This window comes from Myotis yumanensis, unplaced genomic scaffold (assembly GCF_028538775.1).
Source record: "Myotis yumanensis isolate MYYU_CA2020_CCGP unplaced genomic scaffold, mMyoYum1.0.hap1 SCAF_10, whole genome shotgun sequence".
Classification (NCBI taxonomy): Eukaryota; Metazoa; Chordata; class Mammalia; order Chiroptera; family Vespertilionidae; genus Myotis; species Myotis yumanensis.
This window is the reverse complement of record NW_027223761.1, coordinates 77963769-77986125: the sequence shown is the minus strand read 5'-3', so window position 1 is coordinate 77986125 and position 22357 is coordinate 77963769. Positions and strand designations below refer to the sequence as shown.

The 22357-nt window shown below is 43.1% G+C and overlaps 1 protein-coding gene across 6 annotated transcripts in view; it reads right to left on the bottom strand.

The window, feature by feature from the left end:
* Nucleotides 1-6554: 6554 nt before the first annotated feature.
* ALG9 (ALG9 alpha-1,2-mannosyltransferase) overlaps nt 6555-22357 on the bottom strand; it is a 121890-nt gene continuing 106087 nt past the window's right edge. For 3 of the 6 annotated variants that reach the window (XM_070426067.1, XM_070426070.1, XM_070426068.1), the window contains 2 exons: nt 10341-10459; nt 6555-10054 (listed from right to left, as the gene is read on the bottom strand). In XM_070426067.1, coding sequence (XP_070282168.1) covers nt 10017-10054; nt 10341-10459 — 157 coding nt within the window. In that variant the 3' untranslated portion in view covers nt 6555-10016. Of the gene's footprint in view, nt 10055-10195; nt 10460-22357 lie in introns of those variants that run through there. The other 3 variants (XR_011472868.1, XM_070426069.1, XR_011472869.1) reach the window with 3 other exon arrangements.

The following is a 22357-nucleotide window of genomic DNA, read 5'->3' as shown; positions in this document are numbered from 1 at the left end:
ACCGGGGCCGTCTTGGCCTCACCAGGGCTATTTCAACCTCACTGGGGCCATCCCTACCTCACTGGGGCCATTTCAACCTCACCGGGCTGTCCCGACCTCACCGGGGCCATTTCAACCTCACCAGGGGCCGTCCCTACCTCACCGGGGCCATTTCAACCTCACCGGGCTGTCCCGACCTCACCAGGGCTGATTCAACCTCACCGGGGCCGTCCCGACCTCACCTAGATCCTATTCTTATCTCTGCCCATTTGATCATTCCAGATACTTCAACACAATATCCAAAAATTGGGGTCAAGGGCTGTGGACTTCAAAGGGGTCATGAAATAGGGAGTATAAGGTCATGGTTCAGAGAGAGGTCCTGCCCTGGCCAGTGTAGCTCAGTTGGTTGAGCAGTGCCCCATGCATCGAAAGGTTGCTGGTTTGATTCCCAGTTAGGGCATATACCCAGGTTTTGGGTTCCATCCCTGATTGGGGTACTGTTGGGGTGCTGTATGGAGGCAGCCAGTTGATGTTTCTCTCTCTTCCTTTCCCTTTCTCTCTCTCTCTGAAAAAAAAAAAATCATATTTAAAAGAGAGAGAGAGAGAGAGAGAGAGAGAGAGAGAGAGCCTGAAGTCAGACTGCTTGAGTTTGAATCCCAGGTCTGCAACTTCCTGCATAGGTGATCTTGGACAGGACATCTAATATCTCTGAGCATCAGCTTCCCCATCTTTAATAAAAGGATAATTCTAGTTATCAACCTCATAAGATTGTTGCAAGGATTTTATGAGAAAAAAAAGCAACTTGAGACATTCCTAATAGATAGTAAATGCTTAATAAATGTTAGCTATTATTCATATTATTTCTCCACAGAACAAATCTGACAACATAGTATAAAAAAAAAAAACCAAAAAACAGAAAAACACCCCAAAACAACAAAACCCTACACCAAATCCCAAAATATTTCCCTAAGTTTGAGTTCAAAAGAGTCCAAAGAGCCAAGCTTGTCTATTCCTCAAGGCCTACATCTGCCTCGGTGGGTACCCTATACTTTTGAATGAATCATACTGCCTTCTGCAAAGGTTTGCTTTTCACCCCAAACATAAGCATGAGGAGCAATCACAGGTATTCTCAGGCCTTTGACCTTGCAGGCTCAGCCCCCCTACATGCTGAGCTAGCAGATGTGCTGGCATCTGGGGGAAGGGAGAACCCTGGCCACTCATATATCCTTTGGGTTGCCCTTGGCGATAACACAGTTAACGTTGTGTGCATGTCATGGTTTGCTCATGTTTGGAACCTTGGAAATGGACAAATAGCTGCTTCCCTTATCAACCAATTTCTTACCTTTTCTTACCTATGAATGCCATCAAGGTCATGTTAACTAGAACTGAAATTAACTGAGAAATTGACCTGTGACATCTCCTATAAGTTATGGGCATGGTTTTCTCCTGGAAATTTTTGCAATTATAGCAATATAAGACTGCCACGTAGGGAGAAAGATTTGAGAGAAATGCAACGCAGGTATTTCAATTTCCACTGGAAATACTGAAATTAATTAGATTCTTGGAAGAAAAGGAGCTCTGAAATTTTTAGTGAGAAGAGGCTGCCCTCTGCTGGACACTAGGGAAGTCTCTATGATGGTCCTGAAGACAAGGCTGCCTCAAGAAGTTTTCCAGAAAGTGTGACACTTGGGAGTAAAACAAAACCAAAACCAAATAGCATGGCGACAAATTTAAACTTTGGTGTTGTTTTTCTGAATATTTCCAGTAATTACAGACTGTGGAAATGCAATTAAAGGAAAAGGCCCAAGGAAAGGTGAAAGGAACGAGTTAAAAAAAAAATTCATGATTCTTTAAAAAATGCAGTACTGTAAAATCAGCCTCCCTTTCTCCATAACTCTGCAGATATTTCACTGGCAAGAAAAAAGGGGGGCACATTATAGGAAATACCAGGGAGGCTTCGAGACATGTTGTTAAGAGGGAGACAAGAAAGAAGAACAGTTCCTAAGTGATACATGGTGTTTTCTTGTTGGCTGAGTGAACACATTTCAGGTCATTTCCCTCAAAATGGGATTAACCTTTGCTCTCATGTCTGAGGGGGTAGCAGCAGTTCCCAGAAGCTCTGCAGAAGACCAGTGGCAGAATAACAAAGGGGAAGTCTTCACTGTATTTGTCTCAAACAAACAGAGCTGAGTATAGGAATTCTACAAGGCAGGCCCCCAACATGTTCTGAGCAGGAGGGCCTAATTCCCCCACTTTTATTTTCTAATTATCCTACTCAAGACAGCCCCAGGTGCTTATCTGAGTGAACCAAGCAGTGCCAATGAGCAGGGTGTGAAACTTGAAGGTCATCCCAAAGGTTGGATCTGCCTGCTCACACCCTTTCCTCCCACCTAATAAATAGGAAATTGCCAAAATTAGTTATTCTTTTTTTCCAGATGTGTTATCATTCAGACATACTGAGGTGACACCAGGATCAATGGGAAGAGACCTATAGTAAATTATTAACATCCATTAGGGTACTTCAGTACCTTATTAGTTAACTAGTGGCCGGGTGCACGAAATTCGTGCACGGGACGGGGGAAGGAGGGATGGGTGGTATGTCCCTCAGCCAGGCCTGCATCCTCTCCAATCTGGGACATCCCCCTCACAATCCGGGACCGCTGGCTCCTAACCGCTCGCCTGCCTGCCTGATCACCCCTAGCACTCTGCCTGCTGGCCAGTTCGCCCCCAACTGCCCCCCACCACCCCCCGCTGGCCTGATCGCCCCCAACTGCCCCCCCTGCCAGCCTTCTCATCCCCAACTGCCCCCTCCCCCCCCGCTGCCGGCCTGCTCGCCCCCAACTGCCCTCCCCTCCTGGCCTGATCGCCCCTAACCACCTCTGCCTCAGCCCTGCCACCATGGCTTTGTCTAGAAGGACATCCGGAAGGTCTTCTGGTCTAATTAGCATATTACCCTTTTATTAGTATAGATCAGGGGTGGGCAAACTTTTTGACTCAAGGGCCACAATGGGTTCTTAAACTGGACCGGAGGGCCGGAACAAAAGCATGGATGGAGTGTTTGTGTGAACTAATATAAATTCAAAGTAAACATCATTACATAAAAGGGTACGGTCTTTTTTTTTTTTTAGTTTTATTCATTTCAAATGGGCCGGATCCGGCCTGCGGGCCGTAGTTTGCCCACGGCTGGTATAGATTGTTTCCCAGAAAGCAGGGCCCAGAGAGAATGGGATATAGGGCAGGAAAGGTTTGATAGGCTGAGAAAAGTAGAGAAAAGGGTCTGGGGAGGGGAAGAGGCCTTGGGTTGTAATTGGAAAAGGACACCTAACATTTTGCCTACTTAATTATCTTTGATCTGGTGTAATTGTTTGCCTTCTGGTCTCCAATATCAATAGCATTCGATATTAGAAAAACAACCTAAGGAGTGTTTCAAAAATAATGATGCTGTCTGGCTGGTGTGGCTCAGTGGTTGAGTGTTGACCTATTTACCAGGAGGTCATGGTTCAATTCCTGGTCAGGGCACATGCCTGGGTTGCAGGCTCGATCCCAGGAGGCAGCCAATCAATGATTCATCAATGATGTTTCTATCTTTATCTTCCTTCCTCTCTGAGATCAATAAAAGTATATTTTAAAAATATAATGACGCCTAGGCCCATCTAGGACCACTGACTCAGAATTTCAAAGGGACAGGTGGGAGCAAGCAGAGAGTGGCCATTTTTTAAAAAATTTTTATTGATTTTTTACAGAGAGGAAGGAAAAGGGATAGAGAGTCAGAAACATCCATCAGCTGCCTGCACACCCCCCCACTGGGGATGTGCCCACAACCATGGTACATGCCCTTGACCGGAATCAAACCTGGGACCCTTCAGTCCACAGGCCGACGCTCTATCCACTGAGCCAAACAAGTCAGGGTAAGAGTGGCCATTTTTAAGAGGGTCCTCAGATGATTCTCTCTGTGCAGCTCTGGATGAGAATCACTGCTCCATAGGTACATCTTCTCCAGCACTGAATACAACACTGCTGAAGCAGGTAACAAACAGACCCCAAAACATGCCCTTCTCACTGGGCAACTTGGGACTCAAGAGTTAAAAGGGCAAATTACAGACCAATGGCACCAGTTGCCAAATACTGGTTCTGCAGGCAAATGCAGGTCAAAGAGGAGGCCTCATAAGGCAGATGTTGGCTCATATCCATGGCTGTAGGTCTGTGATAAAGAAGTTGTTGTTTTTTTAATTGATTTCAAGTGGAAAGGAGAGGGAGAGAGAGATAGAAACATTAGTGATGAGAGAATCATTGATCGGCTGCCTCCTGCTCACCCCACACTGGGGATTGAGCCCACAACCTGGGCATGTGCCTCGACCGATCAGGAACCAAACCATGACCTCCTGGTTCATAGGTCAACAACGCTCAACTACTGAGCCACGCCGGCCAGACAAGAAGTCTGTTTCAGCTCACACAATCTTTTGGCTGTTAGGACCATTAAGAATCACCTGGTTTTACTTTTATCTCCAGGCATGTAAGGACAGAAGCAGCAGCCCAGAAACTAGAAGCAAAGTCAAAAACAAAAAATCCTACCCCCTTGACGTATTTTATGAAGATAACCTCAAGATTCACTTAAATTTTTTTAAAATGCTCATACCCAGGTAAGATGCTATTTAACCCAATTGTTAATTTAGCCATTATTTATTCTAAGAAGCTACAATAGGAGTTCCCAGTCTGTCTGGGCCACTACAATTCCATAATCTCATGTCCCTTATCTGAATTTGCCTCATTTCATTTACCAAATGTTGGTTACAAATTTGTTTTAATAATGTCAGGTCTACGTTGAACTCTATAGCTAAGAGAGCCAAACAGCTTTCAGTTTTAAAAAGAATCACTTGCTACTTGATATTATTGAACTTGAATGTATCACTACAAAGTCATCCTGCAATTCATTTCCTTTTCCTAATGGGGCGTGTGGCTGGTAGTAACAGAGCACCCCTCACTCCTGGAGGATAGGCTCTGCCTCACATTCATTCAGAAGGTCTCCTGGGTTAAGTCTGACCCTCCAAATCTATAATAATAAAAGCATAATATGCTAATTAGACCAGACGTCCTTCCAGATGACCTTCTGGACAAAGCTGGGGCTGTGAGAGAAGCCCAGGTCCCGAGTGCCTGCCAGTGGCCAGAGGGAAGCCTGGGTCCTGGGTGCCAGAGGGAAGCCGGTGCCGGCAGCCGGGGGAAGGACTACTCTTGCACGAATTTCATCCATTGGGCCTCTAGTTAAGTAATAGTAGAAAAACTCAATGAGGGTGCCCAGTCTCTCCTTCTAGAAGGTACTACGAGGAATCTGCCGCTGTTACACACAATGTCAAGCCTCATTCACATCTTCCAAGTTGCACTTGGGTAACATAGGACGTATCAAATGACTTACTGTATTTTCTGTGGTCTAGAAATCTGCCAAATTGAAAGCGACAGTTGTATATTAGTTTCAGGTTTCTTCTTACTTTTCTTTCTTCATTGTCCATAAACATGCTCAGGGAACTGTGGACTTGTGCGACACGGTCTTTGCCCCTAGACATGCCAGCAATGCTCTTGAGAGACAGGTTTGCAAGGGATGCATGTTAATAGTCTATGTCAGGCGTCCTCAAACTACGGCCCGCGGGCCACATGCGGCCGGCCGAAAACATTTATCTGGCCCGCCGGGTGTTTTTGCCGCCACTGCCTGTCCTGCTTAGCAGCTGACTCGTCCCGGGCCCGCAGTGCGCATGTGTGGAATGCCTGAGGGACAGTGAACTGGCCCCCTGTTTAAAAAGTTTGAGGACCTCTGGTCCTTAGGAAAGACACTGGGTACTAGAGAGAGTTAGGGAATGGACGTAATCACAGGGGACTGAAGTCTAGAAAAGCTTCTTAGAGGAGAGGGAAACTCAAGATGGCCCTGTAAGTAAAAGTAACAAACAGAGACAAGGATGAGCCTTCTAGACAGGGGAAAATAATTATGTTAATAAAGCATCCATCTGTAAAACAACCTGGGAGAAAGAAATCAAACTAAGTTTCATGGGCATTTTTGGGTCCTATGGGAAGAAAATTAACCACCAATGGTATAAAACCAGATGTCTACAGGAAGTTATTGGCTATAAGATGCAAGGTGTAAGAATGATACTAGGAATTCATTCACAAAGAAGTTATTTTTGCTCCTAACAACTTCTGACAAAGGGGTAAATTACCTAAATGTTAGATATTATTAGATCCACATTGCTATGAATATTAAGATCCTCACTTGATGGAAATTCTTAACCCCTAAACATAAGATGAAACTCTGAAACTCTCTTTTAGTTATAACAGTGATACACTGAGTAATTCCTACTGTGCATGGTTTTTCCACAAATAAAATAAAACCAACCCTCACTGGATTTCCCAAAGAATTCTTCCTAGAGTTTTTAGAATAAGCATTTTGAGCTATTTAGACGATAGAAGGCAGGTCTATCCACTGAAGAGTAGGAGTGAGGTAGATGGAAGGAGCTGAGCTCCTTTGTTTTCCAATCTCCACCAAGATTTAAAAGCTAAAGGTAAAAGAGAAAATATCACTTTAAGAAAAGGAAAATCAAACTGCCAAGATTTATTTAACTTTTTTCTTTCACAGAAAATATAAGTATGCAATGTAAACACTGACACGTGAAATAAAGCACAAGGATCAGGAAGACAAATCACTTGAACAATCTCTTGCTCCAGCACTGGACTGCTTCCTGACAGCATTTGCAGCATGACCACCTGGTTATATGCATTGGAAAAATTGAAGGCAACATTCACTTAGATTTATTGAAACACCAGAGAGCCTCTGAAATACAACAATGCCATACGGAAGTCTGATCTTTCTCTTGCAAAAAAATTAAAGCTGAACACATGTCCATTTACTGACTTACCAAGGCATGTGATTTAATGTAGGAGCATAAGAATGAATTAACACATGAGCTTTAATGTGCCTGTGCAGGCAAAGATGAAATTGTGCCTCTTTTCCTTCTCCAGAGAAAATAAAATTAACCAAATTAAAAGCAGAGCTGCCTGGCACTGCCCAGAAGGCAGCACAATCACAGTGAGTTCTTATTTCAATAAACCCCAGGAAATGCAAAACACGATCAAGGACTGCCATTGGTGCTTTGCCCAAATGGTCACTCCAGATCTAATGTTGCAGAACCACATGGAGTTTTCAAGGTTCTTTCCCAGAACTCCAAACTAAAACAAACGAACAAACAAAAACAACAACAAAACGACCCAAATAAATGGTTGGGATCAAGAACCACCTTGATTTAAAACAATGTTTCTAAACTTGAGTTCAATAATAAAGAGTATGGGCTTCAATTTTCTGTGATTATCCCAAGAGATTAAAATGACCAGTCTTCCTCTGGCTGGGTAGTTCAGTTGGTTAGAGCATCATCCCAATATGCCAAGGTTGGGGGTTCAATCCTTGGTCAGTGAACATACAATGAATGCATAAATTAGTGGAACAAAAAAAATCAATGTCTCTCTCTCTCAAATAATAAAAAATAAAAAAATAAGTAAAATTACCTGTCTTCTTTCTTATCAGATGACAACTACCCGTTGACAGGTAAACTTTGGCAATAGATGCCTATTACACAGTTTGGTTCAGCAATGGGACTCAGTGTTGTAAGATCCGGCGTTCAGATCCGGCTGCTTCAGAGATCAGAGATCAGAGTCCTGGTATTGCCAAGTACACCCACTCCCTCACTCAGCTCCATAATCGAAGGCTATTACAAACAATCTATAGTCCTTCATTCCTTGATATTGCACAATCTATGGAGAAATAAGTACCTCAGACACTTCACTCTTATAATGGGCAGAGGGACAGCTCATGCTGAACACTGATTTTCTAGAGGAGAAATGTTACTCTGACCAGGTGTTTGAAACTTTTGCCCAGCAAGCTAACCCCCCTGTACTGCTGAGATGGAGATTTATAAATGTGTTTATATAAATATCACATGAACAATGCCTTCATAACAAAAAACATTCATTTTTTTCTACCCTGACCTATAGCATTTGGCACAGTGTCCTGCAGTTTATTGTGCTCTCATTAAAGATATACGTAGAACAGAGAAAACCAAAATCAGGTTTTAAAAGGAATAGGAACTGATATTCCCCAGGAATCCCTGGCTCAATCACGACCTTTGTTTGTGCTATATTATAGTAAGTTCCTGCTCAGAAGGCTTTTTATTTCCCACACGCAAGATGATCAAATAGATCAGCGTTGTGCCACTGCAATTAGAAAAAGCACTCATCGTGGGCCTCCCTTTTGGAACTCTCCTATTCACCTCTGCAAAAAGGAAAGGGCTTTAGCAACTCACTGCACTATTAATGCAGGTATGGCAAGATATTTCAGTGAAAATTCTCTATCCTGTAGTCAGACCAATATTTGGAAAAAGTCATCAAGGATTGAGAATTAAATGGCCGAAGTCTTTAAAGCAGCAAGCGGGACCCCAGTTTATCATCACTTTCCAGTTACCCTCTATTGCCCAGACCTGTTGCCTCTCCAGTGCTTCCACTGGGTCCCAATCTTCCTTCAGAGGGGAGACCTTCATATGGCCACTAGCCATTCCTTCCCTTATCATTTCTTTTCTCCTCTCTTGGGATCAGTTCCTATGGAAAGCCCTTCTCTTTGAAAAATGAAAGATGGAAACTCCGAAAAATATATTCAACCGATTTGCAGATACCAGACACAACTACCCTTGGGGAAATAAGGCACCTATGCTGTGACCCAGATTGACTAGAGAAATGAACTACTACTGGATCCTGCTTGGCTACCAAGGAGCATGACTTCCAAACACGAGCACCGTGTTCCTGCCACCGGCCAGGCGGGACCACGAAGCACTGCTGTGATGAGAGTCTAACCAACAGACAGTGGAGGCTCCGGAGAACTCAAAGAAAAAACAGATAAAATTCTTCATTAAAATAGAGAGTCAGATTATCAATCTCGTCTCTGGACAACCTCATCATTCTTTCAAGTACTGTTTTCATAGTCAAGTGAGGAAATATGGAAGAGTACTAGATGAGAGCTGGGCAACGTAGGTTCTGGTCCTGGTGCTATTACTCACTGGCTATGTGACCTTGGGTAAGTCACTTTACCTTCTGCAGTAATCTCAGTTTCTTAATCTGTACAATGGGTATAAAAACACTTGCCTTATCTACTTCACATTGTGACTGAGGACCAAATGAGATAGTGCAAAATGCTTTATAAACTATGAAATAATGTATGTAAAGGTAATGTATGTAAAGGGAAAAAGAGTACACACTTATTAAAATATTAGGTCATTATAACTGCCTATCTGATGAGAAGCGCCCCATGCAGGATGTGCTTTGCAATGTACAGACTCAAAAATAGTTGCTATAAATATACACTGGTCTTTTTCACTAGGGTTGTTTAAAAAAGGAAAATTCTTAATTTCCTCAGAAATGGCCACAGAATACATTACTTAAAAATGTGATATCCAACTTTACCAATTGATAGAATTAATTTTCTCCAAATATGTCCCGTGCACGTGTTGCTAATCTCCACTTTTCTTCCTGATTTGCTTTGCTTTCTGGGGTTTGAGGATTGTGTAGTTTGCATACACTGTATACTGTTCTATTAATAACTTTACACAGGGAAGTCTTGAGTTCAAGAAATAGCATGCTAACACTTAAAAAACAATCCACATAGTTACAGTTTGTTGTAAAGGAAATAAAATGAGAATAAGTGGCATTCTAAATAATGAAGTTTGGCCACAGTTCCTCACAGCGTTGCCTTTTTCCTGAGGTACCTCCAGGACAGGCCTCGTCCTGTGAAGTGCTTTAGAGAAACTTAGTCTTGTTGGAGGGGAAAGGACATGTAGGTTGGCGACTGGGCTGTGCTCATTCTCAGCACTAGGGTTTGAACAAGAAGGTCTGCAAGAAGCTGCCACACAGCTTTGGTGGAGAGGCCCATAAGGCCCAGGAGAGGCGAGCTAGTTCTCAGGTGCCAGGCCAGAGAGTGGAGAACAGCTTGACACAGCCACCCAGTTCAGAGACTTTCAATTCTTCCTATGGGTTGATTCTGCTCTTCTCCGGTCTAGTGAATAATTAAACAGAAGAAAAACAATGAGATGTGGAACACTCTATCTACCTGGACTTAGGGCCTTTCTCTGCCCAGCTGCCAAAAGGTTACATGCAGAATAGACACTCAGGCAAGAAGTGAATGTGGGTGACTGACCAGCCCAAAGCACCCAGATTCCAGGATTTGTGTCAGGTGGCCTTTATTACAACGTTACAAGTGATGACTGGGAAGGAGTCCTGCCAGTGGAACCACTAGAACAGGATGGCTGTCCGCTGGGACCACAGGCACACGTGTTGCTAACCTCCGCTTTTCTTCCTGATTTGCTTTGCTTTCCGGGGTTTGAGGATTGTGTAGTTTGCATACACTGTATACTGATCTGACAGGAAAGGGACATAAAATGCCCGCAGCAGCTTTGAAGATCTGAAAAACAAGGGGGTGGGGGAAAGGAGAATTTTACCATTTGAGAGAATTTACTAATGGTATTGAAAATTATTCAAGGAAATAAACTAAGTGCTATAGTAAGGATGTTTTATATAAGCAGCACAGAAAAGCCTGTTGTTTAGCTACTAGACCACGATAAAGTAATCAAAACCAAGTACCTTGTTACCCACACCAAAAAGACAGTCTCCCAAAATAGCCTTCAAAATAGCTCTCGGTCTTCACTTAGCATTAGAACATACCACAGACAAGTTGCAGGCCAATCAAAGGACTGCTATTTACTGAAATAAATACTTAATACCCAATGGTTTCTGCAGCTTAGAACTGTAGAGACACTCAAATGATCCTGACTCCAGCACTACATTTTCCTAGAAAGATAAAGAAAAGCATGTCTGGGCTTCCAGTATAGTGTTCCAGGAATTCTTTTTTTTTCCTTTAATTTTTATTTATTGATTTTAGAGAGAGAAAGGAAAGGGGAGAGGGAGGGAGTGAGGGAGAGGGTGAGGAAGGGGAGAGATAGAGATAGAGAGCGAGAGAGATACTTGTTATTCCACTATTTATGCATTCATTGGTTGATTCTTGTGCCCTGACCAGGGATAAAACCAACAACTTTGATGTATTGGGATGATGCTCTACCCAACTGAGCTACCCAGCCAGGGCTCTAGCAATTCTTAAATCAAAGAGAGTCTTATACACAAGCTCATGTCATGACATGTCCCTGGCAAGTTATAAAATGTACATATTTGTTATTAGAATATAGGAATGGATGAAAACTCTTATGAGTTTCTGAAAAATACTTCATATTTATTGAACACTTAGCATTAGACAAACACTGGGAAAAGTGCTTATACTTTTAAAGATACTATTTAATCCAGCCAATAACCCATAGGAGGAAAGTGATATTATCCCCATTTTATAGATGGGACCTGAGGCTTTCATAAAGTAACTTGCTCGGGGTCACACAGGAAGTGACAGAGCCCTCAGTCAAATCCAGCTTTGATTCCAGATTCTGCACTCAACCACTATGGTTTATCCTGTATCACGGGAACAGGCTAACAGGATTCATAACTTCACAGAAAATGTGGCAGTGATAGTTTCAAATTCTGTATCAAGCATTACTTCGTGACTGGGATTTCTGAGTGAAAACATCAAAGCTGGCCCAGTTACTGCCACCCTAAATGAGGAAGCTAAAGGGTGTTCCATTGCCAGCCCTTTCTCAGACTCTAAACTTGTAAATGTCATGTCAATGTGGCATTTGCACTGGCAGCCTACCCCTGGGTCTGGCAGACTCCTGCCATGCCTGCACACAATGAGATCGTGCTTGGCATACACACCCCTTAGAAAGGCTCCCCACTGGGATCCTGGCAATGCTCTGTGCTCAACAGAGATACACTTCACTTCAACAGCTAACCGTTCAAGGGCTCTGATAGAGAAAGAGGCTTAGAAGAGACACACGAGATAAACCAGAGCTTCTGCAAACACAAGGAACAGGAGAAAGCACCTACCTGAGCCAGAAAGAAGTGAATGTATTCTTTTTTTTTTTTTTTTTTTGCAACAGCTGTAACTGGCTGTTTTTTTGTTTGTTTGTTTGTTTGTGTTTTTTTTGCAACAGCGTGGATGTATTCTTTCTGCCCATGCTACACAGGTAAGGGGAAGGTCATAACAGAAGGCTGTAAGCCGGAGCAAACTCCTGCGAGCTTAAGTGTGGTGAAGAAAAGCCAACACTAACTTAGCGCCATCTCCACTCCACAGTAAAAGCTTCATTAACAGAGTCAGCACATACTGCCAGTCAGCTCAGTCCCTGGTACAACATTAGGGCCACTGGGCCCAATGTGAGTGTTTGACTTTCTTTTGGAACAATTCCTTACTATTTGGAAGGGTTATTATTTCATAATGTTAATCTTTTTAGAGTCTTCCAAAGAACAAAGAGAGATTATACTGATTTTTAAAAAACAGAATAAAAAATTTTATCTTGTAATTACCATATGGATCCATTGTACCCTTTTATAAATTTAAGCTATATTGTAGGATCTTAGTGGTCTCATTTTTTTTTTCTGTGTCTTGGATTATTTACAACTATGCTTTTTAAAACGAGACTAAAGTAATAAGAAAAAGGAAAATGATGAAATAACCAAACAGAATGATGCAAAAGTAAAATAAATAGTCACTATTGCATTATCCTTCAATTTTCTTTTCTTTTTTTAAAAAAATATATTTTATTGATTTTTCACAGAGAGGAAGGGAGAGGGATAGAGAGTTAGAAACATCGATCCGCTGCCTCCTGCACACCTCCTACTGGGGATGTGCCCGCAACCAAGGTACATGCCCTTGGCCGGAATCGAACCTGGGACCTTTCAGTCCACAGGCCGATGCTCTATCCACTGAGCCAAACCGGTTAGGGCTCAATTTTCTTATTGCATTGCCCAAAGTATTGCATCATCATTAAATAAGGTATGATAAACTGAAGACATTATCTTTGCTTTCATAGAACATGTTGAGAATTCAGAATTTTAAAAATTGCAATCCATTATGGCAATGAGAAGAAAACTGACAGGAGACATTTTACAAGTATTAGACAAAACAGCAGATGAATGAAAAGAGAAACAGCAGCACTCAAGACTCTGATGATGATGGTGAAATTGATCTAACAAGCAAAATTTGCCTGTGCATCTTCAGATGACAATATACTGCATGAATTTTCTCAAACTCAAGAATTAATGAGTAAACAATATATTTCCAGGAACAAAAAGGAAACAAGGTATTTTCATTCAGTTAGTCATTCAACAGGAAAGACTTCGTCATGCAGTATTTTGCAACAAGAACCTGGACCGACCTGTTACGTTAACAGGGCATCTGACCACATTTTTGCATCTTTTATGAGGTCTGTGTGCCAAATTTTATTTAATAAAATAAGTGGGCACATGCTGAAGGCAAGTTCATATACAAAGGTGACTGGAAGGACATAGATGAAGTCCTGGCCGGAGTGGCTTAGTTGGTTGGTTGAGCATTTTCCCATGCACTGAAAGGTCACCGGTTTGATTCCCAGTCAGGGCACAAGCTCAGGTTGTGGGCTTGAACCCCTGATTCCCAGTAGGGGTGCATGCAGGAGGCACCTGATTGATATTTCTCTCTCTCATCAGATCGATGTTTCTCTCTTTCCTTTCCTCTCTCAAATCAATTAAAAAAACATATTTAAAAAATTCAATGAAACCCTGGCCAGTGTGGCTCAGTTGGTAGAAGCATCATTCTGTACATAGAAAGACCTTAGGTTTGATTCCAGGCCAGGACACATACCTAGGTTGCAGGTTCGATCCTGGGCCCTGGTTGGGGTACGTGCAGGAGGCAACTGATTGATGTTTCTCTCTCACATCAATGTTTCTCTCTCTGTCTCCTTTTCCCTCTCTCAAAAAAGTCTATGAAAATGTCCTCAGATGAGGATTAAAAAAAATTTCAATGAATTGATCATTTTAACTGGTGTTTATAACATCTAAAAGTGAAAATGTTTGCATTACAGAGCAAAAAAGATAGCTGCTTTCTCTTTAACAAAATTGAATCGTTAAAAGTTTCAAAAAATTCTTCAAATTTTGCATTTTGATGATACAAGTGCAAAAACAACCAGAAACAATAAGTTAGAACCTATTAGAGATGTACCTGAAGCCCAGAACCAGTATTTTCAAGATGCATAGATTCTACTTTAGAATTAACATTATTTATCTTTAACATCTAAAGCCACTAATTTCTTCAAGAAGATGAAGTGAGGAACAGTCAATATACACACCTCTGAGCTGGGATGGGAACATTCTGTGATTTTTTTAAAACAAAGAGAACAAGTTGGGTTGAATTCCTCATTTCTAAAACTATCGCTGCTGTTCTAGATGAGTGTCTTTACCATGAATAGCTTTAATATGCTAAGCATGACTAGGATCTTTTAAATTGTTATACTGTACTATTGCTGGAAAAGGGAAAATGAAATTGGTTGTTTGCCTTTGAAAAGAGTAGCTCAGCACTAGAATAACATGTGTTTCCATACACATGAAAACAAAGATTAGACTGAATCACAAATTAGATTAAAACTAATACCTATCAAAGCTCATACAACACTGTCTGTAATTATGTGAAATGCCAACATATTGTTCTGAGGAAGCACAGACAGCAGAATTTAGGGAGATGTACAATATATGCCTCTATCATGGAAATGGAAATACTTCACTTACCAGTGAGCAAGTCACTCAAGCGAGTCAAAGATGAAACAGACTTGGACAAAGCTATTGCCTGAATAGCATAATTAGCTGACAGCTCAGAATGTTTTCTAATTCAATTACCAGCCATATTTATCAAGGTTAGGAAGTGCTCTGTGGAGATTTAAATCTGCTCTTGCTGATGTCAATGGAAGACGGGCTGCCAGTCCCTGATGTCTCTAGTTCAGCAGGCACAAAAGGAAATGCTGGGTCAATTTTCATTTTAAAAAGAAAACGTCCTAGTACTAAGGTTTTCTCTTTTATTTTTATCCATTCATCCACTCATCCAAATATTAATGTCCATGTGAACCCGTAGTCTAAGCTGACTGCCAGTTCTTTCTTTTTGAAGCTAGTTTCCTCTCTCTGTGTCTCTGTCTCTTGCTCTCTCTTGCACTTAGCTCACATTTCAGTTATTCTTTCTACAACCCTCAGGGCAGAACTGAATTTTTACAACAATCTTCTGTTTCGAAGAGAATCTCCGAATTCCCTCAAGACTTCATCTATAGTCAACCTATAGCCCTGAGAACTGCTCAAAAAGCTGGTATGTAGTAAAAACGTGACTGCAGTTTAATATTCTTTAACAGGAAATGGAGTGAGAGGCATTACTCTCATGGTCAGTGAGTAATGCAAAGGTGACATTTATTGCATAAAAGAGAAATGAACACAGGAGTTGCTTGCTACATTTATACTCTACTAGAATTTCAGTCCCTTGAAGATATATCTTGACCTAACTGCTATATCTCTAACTTTTAGAACAGTTTCACATAAAGTACTTAATTAATAATCTGTGAATGAATGAATGACTATGCCCAGACTCTTAAATCAGAGCATTAGTTTACCTCACTCACTTTTGGCAATATTCATCTTCCACAAGGAAAAGGAAATATCAAAACTAATATGAAGTTCTTCTTCCTCTCCTCTTCCCAAAAATTCAGTCCTAAAGCCATTAGGTGGGGCAGAGCAAAGTAGGAGCCTACGGTGTGTGGTAGGGGAGGGGAAGCTGCAGTGGTCCAGGGGATGTTAGAGCACACAGACTTGTGGAGGGCATCCATATTAGCAAAGAAAATATAAATGCTAAAGGTCAAGTAAGTTATCCAGGTTTCAGTTTACACAGAATATGCTGAATCATCATTACCCATGTGACCAAAATGACATTTATTTTCAGTATGCATTCCAAAAGACCCTTGACATTCACTGAATGCATTCACAATTTTGACTATTTGGTAACAATCTCCAAAAATCCATACTGTGTAATGATTTGGAAGTTTGCTGAGGCACAAATTGGAATCACAGCACTGCATGACTATTTACAGAGTGAGTCACTTCACTTATTCGTGGCACTTGGCCAATCATGTGAAAACATCATAACCTCTTGACCAGTCACCTTTAGCCAATATTCAGAATGAGGATTGAGAAAAAACTGCTGTTAGGCAACTGGCCATTTTCTGACCTCCAGTCACACCAAGGCTGCTGGGGAAATGCTCTTCACCTGCCTATTTTCCATCTGAGAGCTACTTGGATATGCAGGTACTATAGGTCCCACCCACCATTCCTGGGGAGAAAACACTGAGCGGTGTTCAAGGTGTTTGCCCTGCTCTTTGCACCCTTTGGGCTATGCTTCTATGGGACAAATAGGAAGCGGCATTGAAGTCACAGCAGGTAGATGATTCTGGCAAGCTCTACGGAGATGAAATAAATGAGGATGCTTTAAAATACTCGACGATCTTCATATACCAAACAAGGGCATCAAAAAGTTCTGAAATTTAAGAAATCCTTACTTCACCTTTTTATTCTTTTTACACTTACATAAATCCAGTTTTATGAATGTGAAATACATCAAATAATCAATAAATATTTTCTGAGACACAGCTATATGCTAGGAGTTACACAGAATCAACAAGAAATGTGGTTCTAACTCTCAAGGAACTTAGAACGAAGACCTCGGATGATGCTAGCTACCTGGTCTAAGCTAGCTAAAAGCAGCTGGTGTCCTAAAACACTGTACATAGTTGTCAAACCTGCATCTCTTTAGTATGGACTTGGAGCACAGATAGTCTGTATATAGTCTCTTTCTTTTTTAAAATATATTTTTATTGACTTCAGAAAGGAAGGGAGAAGGAGAGAGAGATAGAAACATCAATGATGAGAGAGAATCACTGATCGGCTGCTTCCTGCATGCCCCACACCAGGAATAGATCCCAGAACCTGGACATATGCCCTGACCAGGGATTGAACTGTGACCTCCTGGTTCATAGGTTGACGCTCAACCACTGAGCCACACTGGCCGGACATATAGTCTCTTTCTACAGAACTAATTTTATAACAATGGAAAACAGACTCTCTAAACTTCAGAAAAATAAAAACGGTCATTCCTCTTAAAATGTCAGCAGATCTCAATGATTAAGCAGCTAAAGAAACAAGAAGCAAAACACCAATGTGTGTTGAGGCTAAATCTAGTCTGGGCTAGCTCTGCAGATGAAGGTTCTCAGGAAAGTATCTGGAGAGAAGAAAAAATGGAAAGGCTAAAAACTGATAAAGAAACAGAAAGTATAAGAGAATAATGACCTGATAAAGAATTACAAAAGTAGAGCCCAGCCAGCATGGCTCAGTAGTTGAGCATCGACCTATGAACTAGGAGGTCACGGTTCAATTCCTGGTCAGAGCATATGCCCAAGTTGCAGGCTCCATCTCTGTTGTGGGGTGTGCAGGAGGCAGCCAGTCAATGATTCTTTCTCATCATTGATGTTTCTCTCTCTCTCTCCCTCTCTGAAATCAGTGTGTGTGTGTGTGTGTGTGTATGTGTGTGTGTTATGTGGGGTGTAAAAATAAGAATTACAAAAGTCAAGGAACTCTGACCTCTTCCAGTTTCTCTATTCTTGGCATAGAGGAAGGAGCTAAAGACACCCCTTGATTGATGTGTAGGGAAAGACAAGGTCACTTCAATTACTGGTTAGGAAGGAAAACTAATTCTACCTAAAGGATCTGGACACCAGCCGAAACCGGTTTGGCTCAGTGGATAGAGCATCGGCCTGCGGACTGAAAGGTCCCGGGTTCGATTCCGGTCAGGGGCATGTGCCTGGGTTGCGGGCACATCCCCAGTGGGAGATGTGCAGGAGGCAGCTGGTCGATGTTTCTCTCTCATCGATGTTTCTAACTCTCTATCTCTCTCCCTTCCTCTCTGTAAAAAATCAATAAAATATATTTAAAAAAAAAAAAGGATCTGGACACCATCTGAAGCTTTTCAAACTATTGGCCTGCAACCAAATTCTGCCATGGAGTGCAGTCTCCTGTTCCACCTGGGTAGTAAGAAGCTCAGATGGAACTAGTCTGTTGGACTGTTTTGTGAGCCATATGTCTCTTCTGAAAGAAATCTCCTTTAAAAATAAAATTTTCAAAAAGTATCCAATTCAAATGAAGAATGGCATCAAAAGAGCTGCGATGGTTTTAAAACATGTCCATAAATTCCCTCACACTCCTCCCATCCACAGAGAGAGTTTAATTCCTCTCCCTTGAACAGGGGCTATCCCAGTGGCTTGCTTTCAAGAACAGAATGAGCCCTAGCCAGTTTGGCTCAGTGTATAGAGCGTTGGCCTGCGGACTGGATGGTCCCAGGTTCAATTCTGGCCAAGGGCACATGCCTGGGTTGTGAGCTCGATCCCCAGTAAGGGGGTGTTCAGGAGGCAGCCGATCAATGATTCTCTCTCATCATTGATGTTTCTGTCTCTCTCTCTCTCCCTCTCCCTTCCTCTCTGAAATCAATAAAGAAATATATATTTAAAAAAAAAAAAACGAACAGAATGAGATGGAAACGTTGCTGTGTGAACTCCAAGGCTAGGTCATAAAAAAGATTATATAGCTCTTGAGATACTAACTCTTAGAAGCCAGCCAACACGCTGTGAGGAAACGCAGGCCACATAGAGAAGCCACAAGTAGGTGTTCTGGCTGACAGCCCAGCTGAGATCTAGTCAACAGACAGCATTAACAGACAGACACGTGACAAAGCCTTTGAGATGCCTCCAGTCCTGACCACCATCTGAAGGCCAATGAATAAGAACCCTGAGAGCTATAGAACTACCTTATCTGAATCCAGTCAACCCCAGTTCCATGAGAGAAAACAAGAACAATTGTTGTTTCATATCGCTAAGTTTGGGATGATTTCTTACACAGCAATAACTACAACAAGAGCTTCCAACTAATTTGCCCTTTACAGTGATTACTCCAGAAATTATCTTCCAGAAATTGAGAGTTCTGCTTATGCTAGGTCAGGGGCTGGGAGTTATCCACCAGACTACCACATAGGATACAGGTGCCATGGACTCTTCAGGGCTCATTGCTGCTGGATTCACTTCTTTGTGGAGACTAAAAGGATAGTCATATCTCGGTGAAAATATCTCCCCAGCAGCTACAGCCCAGTGGCCTCTCACAGGCACCTCACTGCTGTCCTCTGACCAGAAAACCTGCCTCCACCACACCAGCTGAAGACACGAATTTCTAACTCCTTACTTGCATTACTCTTCACATCTCTCTATATAAAAGGCTAATATGCTAAGTGTCTGTCCTACCAGTAGCTATGATATGCACTGACCACCAGGGGGCAGACACTCAACGAAGGAGCTGCCGAGCTACAGGGACTTGGCAGTGGCAGTGCTCAGGTGATGCACTCGGGAACCAGAGAGGAGGGACTGTGTGATTCCACCTTTGGCCATGGGTTATGTTGTTGCTGGGGCACTGTCAGCCCCGAATCTGGTTTACTGCACACTTGTGTTTGCGTTCCATACCCTGTACGACAGCAACTTTGTAGAGTGCCCTCTCGCACTCTGGGACCCCTCAGGGGATGTCGGAAAGTCAGTTTTGGCCCGATCCCCGCAGGCCAGGCTGAGGGACTCCACCTGCCGGAGAGACCCCGCTCACTTCATAGATGCCCTTCAAGCCACGGTGCCACCCCAGGTTCGGCTGGCCGGGGAGGGACCACAGGAGGTTGGCTCCAGGGCGTGTCCGCCCTGTCTCGCTCAGTCCTGCCCCGCCAGCCACCTTCTAATTAATTTCCTTTCAATGTGCACGAATCTGTGGACCGGGTTACTAGTATAATCATAAATTTGCAAGGCTTTGAAATTCTGTCCCACTTAAGTCTCCCTAAATTATCTTAAACCCTTAATCAGGCAAGCCTAAAATTCAGTTAGATGAGGCTAATCTGCTCCAAAATAGGGAAGAAAAAAATCTCATAATCTACAAACCAAAGGTGAAAGCAAAGCAAGCAAAACAAAAGGGACCTGTAACACAGGAGGAATGAATGGGCAGAATGTGGCTGCACGAAGCAGGGGGAGGGCCTCCCAACATGCTTCCAAAGCTACAAACAGGCCCTGCTGCTCAGGAGGCCAACTTCAACATCCTGGAGAGGCACTTCCCACCAGACTCCCAGAGCCAAACCTTCCCACCACACTCAGAGAGGAACCCACCACTGAGCTGGTAATTTAGTGCAACACTCTGCCTTCACTCCTCTTGGGGAATCTCAGAGTAGGCATTACAGCTATCTACTTGTTGACTATTTTATATAAATATCAATTATATCATCCTGCGAAGAAAGAAAAAAATCCTCTTATTTTAGAAACTATGTAATAGGAGATGGCCATAAAATTTGATAAATCTTTATAAAATTAGCGAGACACAGACATGGCAAACTCAGAGAGTATAAGTTGAGGCTATGGTACCAGCTATGTGCAAGGGGTGACTAGAAAATGGTTACTAAGATTTTATGCCTGCATCCTCTCTCAAACTAATGACATCTGGGACCTCTAGTACCTGATAAAACAGAGAAGCTTAGAAGAAAAGAATGGATGAGCATCTGGGCTGCCACTCTCCCAAATGGACTAACAACCTTTACCACTATTTAGGGGGTCCTTCTCCACTAGTCCAACAGTAAAGGCCTTGCTTATCTTCCAACAGTTTCAACAGAAAACAAGCCTCTTTGCATATTCATAGATATTCAGAATTCCTCAATATGCAGCAATCCTAATCTATACTAATAAAAGGGTAATATGCTAATTAGACCGGGAGAGCTTCCAGGAGACCTTCCGGACGTCTTTCCAGACAAATCCATGGTGGCGAGGCCGAGGCAGAGGAGGTTAGGGGTGATCAGACCAGGAGGGGAGGGCAGTTAGGGGTGATCAGGCCAGTAGAGGGGCAGTTGGGGGCGAGCAGGCTGGCAGGGGGAGAAGTTGGGGGCGAGCAGGCCAGCAGCGGGGGGCAAGCAGGCCAGCAGGGGGGGCAATTTGGGGCAAGCAGGCCAGCAGGGGGGGCAATTTGGGGCAAGCAGGCCAGCAGGGGGGGAAGTTGGGGGCAATCGGCTGGCAGAGGGGGCAGTTGGGGGCAAGCATGCTGGCAGGAGGGGCAGTTGGGGGTGAGCAGGCCGGCAGGCAGGTGAGCGGTTAGGAGCCAGTGGTCCCGGATTGCGAGAGAGATGTCCAACTGCCGTTTAGGGCCTAAACCGGCAGTCAGACATCCCCTGAGGGGTCCCAGATTGAAGAGGGTGCAGGCTGGGCTGAGGGACAACCCCCAGTGCACGAATTTCATGAACGGGGCCACTAGTACTATATAATAAAAGGCTAATATGCAAATCGACCGAACTGTGGAATGACCGGCCGTTATGATGCACACTGACCACCAGGGGGCAGATGCTCAACACAGGAGCTGCCCCCTGGTGGTCAGTGCGCTCCCACAGGGGGAGCACTGCTCAGCCAGAAGCCGGGCTTACGGCTGGTGAGCGCAGCAGCGGTGGCAGGAGCCTCTCCCACCTCCATGGAAGCGCTAAGGATGTCCAACTGCCGTCAGTTGGACATCCCCCGAGGGCTCCCGGACTGCGAGAGGTCGTAGGCTGGGCTGAGGGAACCCCCCCTCAAGTGCACGAATTTCATGCACAGGCCTCTAGTGTCCTAATAATCACTAGGTTGATTCCTGTTGGAGTTGAATCTCCCTAACACACAGAGGATGGTGTTTTTCTGTGCTGGTACTGTCTTCAAGCTCTCCTGATTGCTTCCCTTTCAGACAGTGGAGACTAATCTCAGGAATGGATGGGAAATGAAAGAAGTGACCAAGGAGTGCCAGCAAATTAAACTACATAAGTAAACTGTGGACAAATCCGCATGGGAAACATGGACTGTGGGCCACAGGGACTGTATCTACATACTCCACTCTCCTGTCCTGCTTTTTTGGGACAAGCCCCTGTACTCTGACCACATTAAAGCAGGGTGACCACGTATCTCAGTTTTCCCAGGGCAAGGCCACTTTTACTTTTAAAAAGCATTCTGATTTGAATGATATATTATAGATCACTTTACCTAAAAGCAAAGTTAAAAATCAGCCAAAGAGATAAATTGAACTTTTTTTTATTGATGTTCACACCCCTAATCCAATGAGCTTCTTTTTATTTTTCCACTTATGCTCAGGATTTCCTCTCCTTGAATTATGCAAGTGATTCTACTCTCTTTGCCACCAGTACAAATCCTCCCTTTCCTTTAAACCTCGGCTCAAGCATCACTTCCTTTAGGAAGCCTTCTCAGTATACTCTAACCTCCATAGGTCTCTCCTTTCTTTGAAGTTTTAGCAAATAACTTCATGCCTCCTGAGGTTTTAATACTATTTTCAA